This window comes from Drosophila serrata, unplaced genomic scaffold (assembly GCF_035046125.1).
Source record: "Drosophila serrata isolate PLE 108 unplaced genomic scaffold, ASM3504612v1 contig_240, whole genome shotgun sequence".
Classification (NCBI taxonomy): Eukaryota; Metazoa; Arthropoda; class Insecta; order Diptera; family Drosophilidae; genus Drosophila; species Drosophila serrata.
The window spans coordinates 2,120,900-2,133,530 of record NW_028257138.1 but is presented as its reverse complement, the minus strand read 5'-3'; the positions used below and the strand labels follow the sequence as shown (position 1 = coordinate 2,133,530).

The 12,631-nt window shown below is 39.2% G+C and overlaps 1 protein-coding gene across 4 annotated transcripts in view; it reads left to right on the top strand.

The window, feature by feature from the left end:
- Dus1 (Dihydrouridine synthase 1) overlaps positions 1 to 12,631 on the top strand; it is a 28,947-nt gene that overhangs the window by 15,655 nt on the left and 661 nt on the right. Inside the window, exons 1-4 of one of the 4 annotated variants that reach the window (XM_020945110.2) lie at positions 10,647 to 10,773; positions 11,379 to 11,831; positions 11,900 to 12,344; positions 12,407 to 12,584. In XM_020945110.2, coding sequence (XP_020800769.2) covers positions 11,396 to 11,831; positions 11,900 to 12,344; positions 12,407 to 12,584 — 1,059 coding nt within the window. In that variant the 5' untranslated portion in view covers positions 10,647 to 10,773; positions 11,379 to 11,395. The other 3 variants (XM_086830467.1, XM_086830466.1, XM_020945109.2) reach the window with 3 other exon arrangements.

Here is a 12,631-nt window from a genome sequence, read left to right as displayed (position 1 = left end):
GAAAACTACAGCTGGGGTTGGGCCATCATCGTCACTGCTGATTGTCGTTGCTCGGGGCTTGCTTTTGACCCGCTTTCATTGGCATTTTAAATATTTACCAGCCAGAGAATGGCCAACGGGTTGCTCGAACGTGTTGACACTTTCATCGGACCCATAGTGGCTTCATTTGCTGAATTTGCTTCTCCTTGTTGCGGTCATTATGGCCAAGCTAAAACGCCTTTCTCTAACGGCCCACGCTGCGTATGCGCAATTTGGTGGTTTCTGTAAGTGAACCATGAACTCTCCGATTGTGCGGTTCTTATTGAGGTTTGGAAAAAATTAGTTAATTGGAAAAGAATGAAATCTAGAAAACACCCATCCACTGAATAATTAGTAGAGGTAAGTTAAACATAAAGTTTTGAAAGTAAACAAATGTTTAAAGCCAAAAAAGATCTCTTCATAGAGCAGTTGTCCATTAATACTTTAATAAATGGTTAATCATTTGGGGTTACAATTTAGTAATAGGTTTATACAGACCATTATGAATATTTAAATTGAATTAGAGCAAATCAGGTTAAAGTTCTCTGTTAAAATCAAGTGCATTTATTAAATACTGTAAGTATACGATACGCGTTAATTCCTTAATATAAACATAATAATATCATATATATATATTAAATCAGATTCATCTCTAGAGCTGGCTCCTATAAAACCCGCTTTGTTTATTATTGTTTATTGAAACAGCAGAACAGCAAAATTCCAACGAAATCCCCCAGATCCACACACTAATCGATAATCGAATGGGGGAATAAAAAATACCCGTTCGAAGGAAATGAAATCACTCGAAAGTATTGAAATTTCTTATTGGGTTTTCCCCCCCTTTATTGTTTTTATTTAGCAGCGTTGTTGCTTTTATTATTTATGCAAATACTTGCACGTAAATTAACAAAGTAAATTGTTGTTGGCATTTTATGTTTCCTGTTTGACGTGTGTGTGTGTGTGGATGTCATGTGTGTTGTGTGTTTGTCTCGCCAAAACAAATCACACGAATCACACACGCACACACACGTACACCTACGCACCAACACGCAAGCACACACACACACACACCTGGAGACTTGGCCCTAAAGCTTAGCGCTTTGGCAATAAAATGTTGGGGGATTTATGGCTACGTGTCATTTGGCTTGTTTGTCTGCTTCTCCACTTTGCAGGTGTATTTGTGAGAGGAGAGAGTGGCCCAAATGTGTGCTTTGTTTTTTTGGAGTATATGTATGTATCTCTGTGTTGGCGACACCTGTGGTCACAATGGTAGTGTCATCAAAGAAAACAAGTTTTCAGGTTTTATATGAGCCTTTGTCATTGCCGCAAAGGCGGCTTAAAATAGTCTAGAAATTACTTCAAGAAATTTAATATATCAAAATTAAATATATAGATTCTGTAGTGCGATTTCAGCCCAAAGAATTATATTTAAAAATCCTTTAAATCCGTTTTTTGGCAACCTTATGATTATGATTATGATTTCTTAGATATCCTGATAAAGAGATTATTCTCTAATTCAATTACACTGCTTATAAATAAAGACTTTAACTCTCTTTTCCGAGTTCTAGACCCAATTAGTCAGATTAAACCAACATAAGTATATCAATTCCAATACTATTGTATTAATAATTTAACCACTGCTGTATGCATCCCTGTAGCAAAAGAAAAAAGGAAAATCCAGGCAACTCTCATTCATTGCAAATAAGACAACTAATTGAGCAGCGACCGTTAAGTAGGCAACATTTATTTTAGCCAGCGGTATAAGGACCTTAACATCACCAAAGGATTTTATTTCATTGGTTTGCTTTAAGTTCAACTTTTACTACTTATCCAGAGTTAGGAAAATGTAAAGGCCATCCGCTTCGTTTGTGTAACATTTATTTTTATTTTAACTCACCTCTTCATAACTAGTTTGCCTTTTTTAATTTCGACCAGACCTTGTTCTCAAACTACTGGTAATAATTAATAAAATCAAATTTTTTATTATTACCTTGCTGACGTGGCCTGTTTAAATTAAAAGTATCTTTATAATTATAGCTTTTTATACCCTTTGCAGGGTATTATAATTTTAGTCAGAAGCTTAAAACACAGTGAAGGAGTCATTTCCGACCCTATAAATCATATATATTCTTGATCAGAATGAACAGCCGAATCGATCTAGCCATATTTGGTAGAAAAAAATTTTTATAATTTTTTTTCCAAAATTTTATCATTAAATTTTATAGTTTAAAATCCCAAATTTTGACAAAAATTCAATTTTGTAAAATTAAAAAATTGAGTATGCAGATTTGTTAAACTAATAAAAACTAGCACAGAACAACTTTCCGAATTGAAATTAATTAATTTTTGGGTTAGTTATGATCGAATTCACATTCGATCCTATGATCCTTTGGGTAACTGCAAGGGTATACACACTTCGACCTCTCGGAGTTGGCTTTCTTGCTTGTTAAATATATAAATAGTCAAAACTTATCGACAGAATAATAATAACCTGTTAAGGTTGACTGTTTTAAGTGAATTTCATATAAATATATAAGCCTAGGGGTCTATTTGGGAAAGCAACACCCATCAAGGGGTGGAAAATACTCAATTTCCCAATGAAAACACTCTTTTTTTTACCCTTTTTAGTGGCCAACTCACTGCCACTGAATCAGTGAAATTCACGTTCAATTTGGCCATTTGGCTTCGACATCGTCATCGTCTGGGCCCTGCAAATATAATTAAGTGCAGAGGCAGACAGTCGACGCTGGGCCCCATCCATAGATGCTCCCTATACTACATATAGTAAATATATATGTGTATATTATACAAGGCCAACCGGCAGCCCCTTCATTATCGTCCCTGCTGCAGTTGGCTTTCCTGTCCGTCCACCCCGCAGACTCCTTCCCCATCTTCCTCATCCGCCATAATCTCAGGTCCGGGCTCAGGTCTCGTCTCAAGTTGGCAGCCTTTGCCCTGCACACACAGGGAAAAATAAAGGCTAGATTAATCAATAAACTCGTAAAGAGAAAGGAATCATAGCTCAAAGTTATATAGTTTAAGGATTTATAAAAGTTAAAATGAGAATGAATTATTTAATGAACTTAAGAACAAACTTTCTGTTGCATTGTTAGTTATTTTGTTTTTTTGTGTGTGTGCTCAGGATCGGAATCAAGTCTGACAGCCAACAAGCATCATTAGTCCTAATGAGCTGTGTGTAATAAAATTTCATCAAAAGTGTGGAAACATCATTAAAGAACGCGCTCCGCCCTCCAATCTGGATCGTAGGCGCCAGCCCAACTAATTAATAAACCAATTTGAAAAGGTTACAGGTTAAAGATGGATTACATTTTTGGGAAGGTAAACGACCGACCTTCTTTTCATAATTTAAGTGCAGGCAGGAAACAAAAGAGCTCATCACAGGAGAGAGCGAGAGCAAGCTGCTAGCTGCATTCATAACTTGGCCCATTTCGATGGAATTTTCTTTTTTCTGGCAGGAAAAACGCCCTGCTGAAGACGCCGAATTGTCGCCACATCTCGGCCTATTCCAAGCCATCCTTTTTCTCCATATTCCTCTCTCTCTCTGTCGCTTGATGTCCTTGAAATGGGCACAATGCGGGTCTGTTACGCGCTTCGTCCTCTTTATTATGGTTTATTACGTCAGCAAATGGATTGTACATACAGGACAACGAATTAAGAGACGCACTGGAAGAAAATGTTATTAAGAAAAATAATTATAGCATTAAGTAACGCCGTGGATTTGATTTTTAGTTGCTACATCTTCAGAGTATTGTAGGATTTCCTTTTAATTCGCTTAGTTTTTAATCTCTAATCAAGTAACTAGAGTTTTGAAATGGTTCAAGACCCCAGTGAAAGTACCCTTAGTGTTACAATTTGTGCATAGTTTTGGGTATCTTTTAAAGGGTTTTTGTAATTGAATTTGACTTTTTTCCAGTGCCTCTGAAGAGCACTGGAATGGAGGGCGAGACCGCCAGCTGGGCCAAGTGCCCTGACTTTGACCCGCTTGCATAAGAAATGGCAGACGTAGTTGGGCGACGCCCCAAAATGGAGGTGACAGGACCCAGGAGGAGTAAGGCAGCAGGAGCAGGAGTTCTGCATTTGATTAAATAATGAAATGTAACAGAGCTTTAAAGACCAGCCTATTAACCTATTTCAACTATTTTGACCTTTGCTTAAACTTTTCTAAATAGGCAAAAGTAAGTAAGATATATCTATAAATATATATATATATACATATACTAGATATATGTATTTCATTTCATTACACTTTAGACAAAAGAGAAAGCATTTAAAGTTATAAAATTCTTTATTACTCTTTGAGATGATGTTTTGTAGGTGATGCATATGTATCCCAACGGTGGCTTTTAATTCACCATTTGCAAATTCCAATTACTCCATTGAAAGAGTAATTTTACCCTCCAAATATAGTACTTTCTCTTGTCAAGAACTTTAATCATTTTTCAGTGGCTATTCAAAGGCACTCGAGGTCACTCGAATAGGTTAATCGCACACAGAGCTGCCATGAAATTTAAGGTGGACAATAAAACTGACATTTCGGGGTCCAGTTTTCGTTTCATACATCGTTTTTGTAGCTGTTGCTAAATGCCTTGGGTGTGTTTTTCAGCTTTTTGAAATTTTGTTGCTGCTGCTGTTGTTGTTTGTAATGTGTTTTGTGGCTGCACGCAAAGAGAGTTTTTATTTTCAATTTGATTGCCATCACGCCATGGGGAGCTGTGGAACCCCAGTTGCATGTGAAGAACGGGGTGACGCCAGTCCGGACTCCGGAGTATGGGCATTGGCCAAGCCTGCGCTTTAATAGACCACAACTAGCGGGGATTCCCCTCCCCCCCTGTCCCGATTGGCGTTTTCGCCCATTTTCCATCCTTGACCACTTGAAATTTCATTGCGCTTGCTGACTAAGAGGAAAATGTGAAATCACCAGGCGGAACTACCGCCACGTATTCGATTTATTTTATACTCTACCTATTCTACTATAAATTGAATACATAAATTGTACCTAAAGGGGTTTACCTTGCTTTCTAGTTTGCGCTTTTCATGGATATAAACTGACAGCTGACGATCTAGAGATATTTAAGTCCCTTATTTAGGGTTAACATTTTATAGGGTTAACAAATCTGCACACTAAGTTTTAACACTTTATTAAAATGAATTTTTGTCAAATTTTCACATTTTGACAGACAATTTTTAACGATAGAATTATGAAAAAAAATTGTCAAAATTTTGTTTTCTTCGGACATGGCTAGATCGATTCGGCTGTTCATGCTGATCAAGAATATATATGATTTATAGGGTCAGAAATGACTCCTTCACTATGTTATAAGGTTCTGACTGAAATTATAATACCACTCTTTGAGTTGATATTTATCTATATATTTATATGACAATTTTTGCCAACAAATTGAATTTTAAAAGATGGATAACTAAGCTAAAAATTATTTAATTTCGATTCGCAAAGCTGTTCTGTGATAGTTTTTATAGGATAAACAAATCTGCATATTGGATTTATTGTTTTTATTAATTTAAATTTTTCTCAAGTTTTTACATTTTGACAAAAACAATTTTTAACGATAAAATTATGAAAAAAAATTTTCAAATTTTTTTTCCTTCAGGCATGGCTAGATCGATTCAGCTTTTCATGCTGATCAAGAATATATATGATTTATAGGGTCGGAAATGAATCCTTCACTTTATTTTATGCTTCTGGGTGAAATTATATTACCTGCAGGGGAATAATAATGTACCAAAAATTGGGTCAGTTTTTAAACGATCGTAAGTTTATGAAATCAATATAATTTATAATAATTTATAACTAAGTTGGGCTATTAACTTTGAATATAGGTTTGTAGATATCTTTGTTACAATTTGCTGTGTCACTTTAAATTAAAATTAGGTAATGGTGATCAAGACAATAAGGGAATTTAAAATTAAATGAAGCTATTCAGCGAAACCTTTTTCTAGACCTAGGCCTGATCCCTCTTAAATAGACGCTCTATATACATATACATATATGATATAATTGTCATGGTTATGACTTACCACAGTAGAGGACACAAGATCGAAGTGAGCGTCTTCCTGGTTATCCGGATGTATTGCCACGTCAGGTTATATTTTTGGTATCACAATCACTATCACTTCCGATGTAAACAGTGGGGAGGCCGGGAACAGACTGAGGCCAGAGCTGCTGCTGGGCCTGTATTTATAGTCCCCGAGCAAAGAGAACAGAGAAAGTGAGAGCGAGAGCGAGAGTGAGAGAGACAGGTTTATCTCTAGAGACAAGCGAAAGCAATATCTGAAGAGATGCACAGAGAGAGATGGACATACCGGAAGAGAAAGAGAAAGAGAGCGAGTTAAAAAGAAAGCAATTCACTGCCATTACAATATTATATTATTGCAAGAACGGGAGCTAACTTCGACACGCTCTTGAAAATTTAAATTTGATCATTAATACATTATGCAATATAATTTATATAAAACAGAATATATATAAATATTACTGAAATCTGGTATCCTAGTGCTGTTTATCTGCAGCTTAACGAGCCTCCTCCAAGTATCCTCAATAAGAGTATACAAACTTTTCTGTTGAGTTTTCTGTTGTTCTTTTTTTTTGGCGTTTCCTTTGCAAACTTTCCACTGTGTGCGTGTAATGCGAGGAAAACTCATGGAAAGCCTCATGGGTGTGTGTGGGAATGAGGTCATATTTTGGAGCTGGCATCGTTATTTCGAGTGTGTTTGTCTCCTGTCTCCTTGGTCCTTGCTCCATGCTTCACTCTCTCTCTCTCTTCTTGTCGCGCCGCAATTTCGACAGCGAAACAAATGTAAAGCAGGCCGAGCAATAAAGCAGCGAGACATAAGGAGATGGAGCAGCCGAGGACTGCAGAGAAAGCACTGAGAGAAAAACAACTTGAGTTTATTAAATAAAGCTTAGAGCTATCTCTTTTATACGGAACTGAGTTCAACAACTCTAAAATTCTGTATATGATTTCTTGCCCTACTTTTTTCTCCTAGTGTACGTAAGTGGCAGATACTTTTTGCGGTCAGGACACGAGGTGACGCGGAGCACTGGTCCTGGTAGGAGTTTCTTTTATTTTTTTTAAGAGGAAGCCACGCAAAAATATAGCCACAAAGAAAAAATGAGAAAAAAACGTTAGAAGAAAGAGCCGAGTCAGCAGAATCTGCTCTATCTCTCTCTCCCTCTCTTGCCGTTTCTCTTGGTCTTCCCCAAATCCAGGCCCTCGTCCTTGCACCATTCCCATGTTGGTTGAAAGGATTTAACGCCTCGTTGAATGGCAAGCAAGTTAATTCACATTTTTTCGCTTTACCAATTTTTTATTGAGCTTCCTTCATCATCGTCTGCCGTGTGGCCTTCAGAGGTTCGATTGGTGAGTCCCGGATGCCGGGAGGAATCAGGAACTGGGAAATTCTGCCCGTTTTCCCTCCAAAGGCAAATATTTCGCGGTCCAGGGATCAGGGAATTCGATTTGTAAGTGCTTCGCGGGAAGTACTTTGAAAATTAAGCAGTTTCCCTGTTTGAATTTTTGACATATCCTTGTCTTGTCAGAGATTATCCTTTCTTATCTTATGAACTTTGCCTGAACCTATTTAGGTTTATTTTTATTTCGATTTAATTCTCCATCGCTTCCAGTCAGACTTCTTTTCAGAATTCTTCAATTATATTTAATATTTGGAAAATTAACACTTAATTTGGCAACAGAATAAAAATGGGAAAACCCAACGATGGAAAAAACCTGAGGGAGGAATGGGGAAGTAAGCCTCGAGGGTCAAAGCAATTTCCAAGCCTTATTTTTGTGGGTGTGGCCAACGGTTAATGACTTCCATGGTCGAGTGCTCCTCCTCAATTCTGGAATCTCACCGAGATTGGCCACTGCTCTTGATCTTGGTCGTGGTGGTGGTTGTGGTCGTGGGCCGTCTTAATTGGTGCGGAAATTATTAATTGCGAGTATCGTTCGTGGCGCCACAGAAATCGAAAGCTTTGCAATTAAATCAGCAGCAGCAACAGCTGCAATTGTCTGTGGTCCTCGTGATGGACCCCCTAGTTTGGCTAGTTTCCGGGCCAACTGCAGGGCCACATTCTTCACAGCGGTTTGTGGCCATCCATTTGCGGCTGACCGGTTCTTTGTGTTTTCAAATTCGAATTAAATAATTTACTTCAGCTGGGAGTTCATCTCAAAAGGGGCTTAAAATTCGAATTAAATAATTTACTTCAGCTGGGAGTTCATCTCAAAAGGGTCTTAAACCAAATTTAAGTTTTATAATTTCTCAGAAATTCCTAGGAGTTTTTTGGGCAAGAACATACAATACAAGATTAAATAAATATTTTAAAATACTACATATAAAGTATCACATCGGACTTCATTATGCAATGAAATGTTTTCTTTTTCCGGAAGACTTTTAAAAATATATCTGCTATTTAGCGAAGTAATTTACGGCCCATGGCCCCCGAAACTTTGCTTGGCATAAAATTAAGGAAAAGGAAAATGTATGTAATTCACCCAGAATCTGTCGACATTAAAGGACTCTTGTTCATGTTGCAGTTGGGTTTTGTTCGGGGAAAAGTTCTTAATTGCAAAATGCAATGCCAGAGCCCGGGATCCCCTTTGGGGAGCTCCTTGCTCCTGCTTCTGCTCCTGGCCCTGCTCCTGCAGCGGACGTCTCATTTTGGCAACTTGGCTGTAATTTGGGCATAATTATGACAAAGCCAACAGCTGGCGGCGGTGCAGCCACGCCTCTTTTTCCCGTTTTCCGGTCCTGCACTTTATTCCCACTCTTATGCAATTTATAGTTCGTTCCGAGGGCGGAAAAAGTTTCCTTTTTGCCCATTTAAGAACTTTAATTACTCGGCAGACAGCGGGAGAAAGGAGCAACAGGGCAACAGGGTGGCAGACTCAAGGAAAAAGTCGAAATAAACTAAAAAGAGTAAGGGAAGAGCCGAAAAGTAGAGAAGGAAATCTGCCTTTGCCATTGATAAAATTGCATGCCATTTCCGGTCAGTAAACTTTCAATGCAAAAACTTTTTCTTTGTTTATTCTGTGTCCCTGTCTCTGTGTGTGTGTGTATTGCCAAAGTAAATTTCCAATCGAGCCAAGTTATGCAAGTTTTTGTGCAAGCTACCTAGTAGGACTTACCTGGTTTTTGGGAAGAGTCTTGCCGAATAACTCACCTAAGCAGGTGCGTTTCATCAATAAAATTTTAAAAATAAAGGATAATGTTAATGGAAAATTAGGAAAAACTTTGCGTATTTTGAAAACATACTATAAACTTTTACATATTCCTTACTTAAGAAATATTTAACAAGCTAGTTCTTCGCGTTCCTTGTAAATGTTTTGAACAAGGTTTCCTTTATTAAATAAATACCATTTTACAGAATTTCTGCCCACATATTAACTGCTTTAAAATATTATTATCTCTAGCAAATCTATTATAAATTCAATTAAATGGCCTTATATTACCGAAACGCTCTGTACCATCTGTTACCCATTTAAGTCTCTGTTGCAATCCGCTCGATGAATACATCGTTTGGTTAAGCTGCGCCCAAGTGGGCCTTTAGTTTCAAGTTTTAAACTGCAAGTTGTAAGTTATTTTGAAGTGCGTGCACAACTTGAATAACTCAATTAGTGCGCCATTGTTACATGTTGTTTGGGCCACGGGTATGGCCGCTGCATCGGCGCTTTTCTCTTCTCCTAATTGCAGCAATTGTTGCCGGCTCTGTGCATTGACTCAGAGCGCGATTTTCACGCTTCTGTGACTGGGCCAAGCCCCAAAATCGAAAGTGAAAAAGGAAAACGCCGAGGAAAAGTGAAATGGAAAAGCCGTTTGCTTGGGAAGATAACAGAGAAAATTAATTGAAGCCAAATTGCAGTACCTGGCAGTTGCATTTAGCTCGGAAGGTCTACTTGATTTCAGGCTTTAAGTGCAGATTGACAGCGAAATTCCCTAAAAAATTATTCAGAAATGATTTCCGATTTCATTTAGTTCAAAAAAGACCTATATGACCATTTTTCCTTCAGACCATAGCTTAAAAAAAATCTAAGCCAAAAATGCATTAATTTCGATACGGAAGTCAGTCCTGTGCTAGGTTTTAATAGTTTAATAAATCTGCATACTCAAATAGATATTTAAACAATTTAAAATTTTTGACGATTCGCCTCTTGATGCTGATCAAGAATATAGGTATATGGTTTATAGGGTCGGAAGTGACTCCTTCACTTTGTTTCATGCTTCTGATTGAGTTTATAATACCATTCTTTGAGTTGATATTTATCGATATATTTATATGACAATATTTCCAACAAATTGAATTTTAAAAAATGTATAACTTAGCCAAAAATTATTTGATTTCAATTAGGAAAGCTGTTCTGTGCTAGTTTTTATGAGGTTAACAAATCTACATACTGAGTTTTTTGTTTTTATTAATTTAAATTTTTCTCAAATTTCGACATTTTGACAAGAACAATTTTTAACGATAAAATAATGAAAAAAAAGTCAATTTTTTTTTTCCTTCGGACACGTCTAGATCGATTCGGCTGTTCATGCTGATCAAGAATATATATGATTTATAGGGTCGGAAACGACTCCTTCTCTTTATTTCATGCTTCAGACTGAAATTACTGCAAACAGTATAAATAAGCTAATCATAGAAATTAAAAAAGGAGAAACCATGGAGAAACCTGTCAAACAAATCCTTTAATAAATGAGATTCTTGTTAATTGGAAAAAAGTTAGGCCCATTTTATTAGCTCTTCTTTTTGTACTAATTATTGTTAAATTCTTCCTGGTTAATAGGTTAAACTCCAGAGTTTGGTTGATAATAGCTTCTAAATAAAACCCCCCTGTTTTCCCAGGCACCTTTATACCTTGTTCATTAATTTCTTGTATTTCCCCCGTGCTGTGCTGTGTGTGTGTGTGCTCAATGTGAATTTGTTTGGCTTTTGAGCCGCTTTCAGGCCGCTTTGCCCAGCTGTGCGTGGCTCTTTACTCGGCGTGGTCGCTCGGCCGCACCTACTTTTGGTGGCCTGCTAATGTGTCGCTAATTAGCCGCGCTGTGGAAATGCGTGGGGGTCTCTCTGGTCACAAAAAATGAACCTCAATATTTGACTGCATTGCGGACATTTGTCAAAGTCTAGCAGCTCTTTTGCAGGATGAGTAGGGTGAGAGGTTTAAAAACTCTGAAAGGGAGTCGGTTTCACATTTACTCCTTCCGATTCCGCTCCAAGAGAGAGAGAGAACCCAAAGGGTTCACAGTAAAAAATTCAAATTCATCTAGGATTTTAATACTAATTAATATATAACTAATCATATTTGCATTTGTAATTGTTTCTAAAGGTTACAATTCCATTGAAATGGTCAACAAGGACGCGGACCATGGCGAGGCAACGGAGCGGCTGTCCTGCAAGTTGAAAGGCTACGACTTCTACCGCTCGACGCTGGGATCACCGCGCTATGTGGTGGCACCCATGGTGGACCAGAGTGAGCTGGCCTGGCGGATGCTGTGCCGCCGATACGGAGCCCAGCTCTGCTACTCGCCCATGTTCCATGCCAACCTGTTCGCCACGGATCCCAAGTACCGAAAGGATGCCCTGCAGACATGTGCCGCCGACAGGCCTTTGATCATTCAGTTCTGTGGCAACGATGCCGAGCAGATCCTGGAGGCGGCGCTGGCGGCACAGGATCACTGCGATGCGGTGGACATTAATCTGGGTTGTCCCCAGGCCATTGCCAAGAGAGGTCACTACGGTTCCTTTCTGCAGGACGAGTGGGAGCTGCTGACGGAGATTGGTGAGTGGAAACGCGGCAGGGAATTCATATATACTTCATCTATTAACTGCGTCATTTTTGGTTTTCAGTAAAAACATTGCACGCCAAGCTCTCCATACCCGTGACCTGCAAGATCCGCATCTTCGAGGACCGCGACAAGACGATCCGCTATGCCAAGATGCTGGAGGCGGCCGGCTGTCAGCTCCTCACGGTCCACGGTCGTACAAGGGAGCAGAAGGGACCACTGACTGGTGTGGCGGACTGGAGTTACATAAGGGACGTGCGGCAGCACATCAAGATCCCCATGTTTGCCAACGGCAACATCCTGAACCTGGAGGACGTGCACCGCTGCCTGGAGGCAACGGGCGTCGACGGCGTAATGAGCGCCGAGGGGAATCTGCACAATCCGGCCATTTTCCAGGGAATCGCCCCGCCAGTCTGGCAGATGGCGAAGGAATACTTGGAGCTGGTGGAACTCTATCCCTGCCCCAGCTCCTATATTCGGGGACATCTCTTTAAGCTCTTCCACCACCTGTAAGGTTATCGAAATCCAGACAATGTGACTTGTTTAAAGCCTCTCTTCTCTTCTCTTCCAGTATGAACATCAGTCAGAACTCGGAGCTGCGGGAGACCCTGGCCACTGCCAATCAGCTGAAGCAATTCCAAACTGTGGTGGAAGCGGTGAAAGCGAAGTACGAGCCCTATCAAAGAGGGGAAATACCCTACGAGCCCGAAGCTATGGATGTCAACATCAGCGCGGGATCCGACGAAGATGTAAGCCAGTTATCCCTACTAATTGGGTTGGGTGTAGAGGCAGGTTA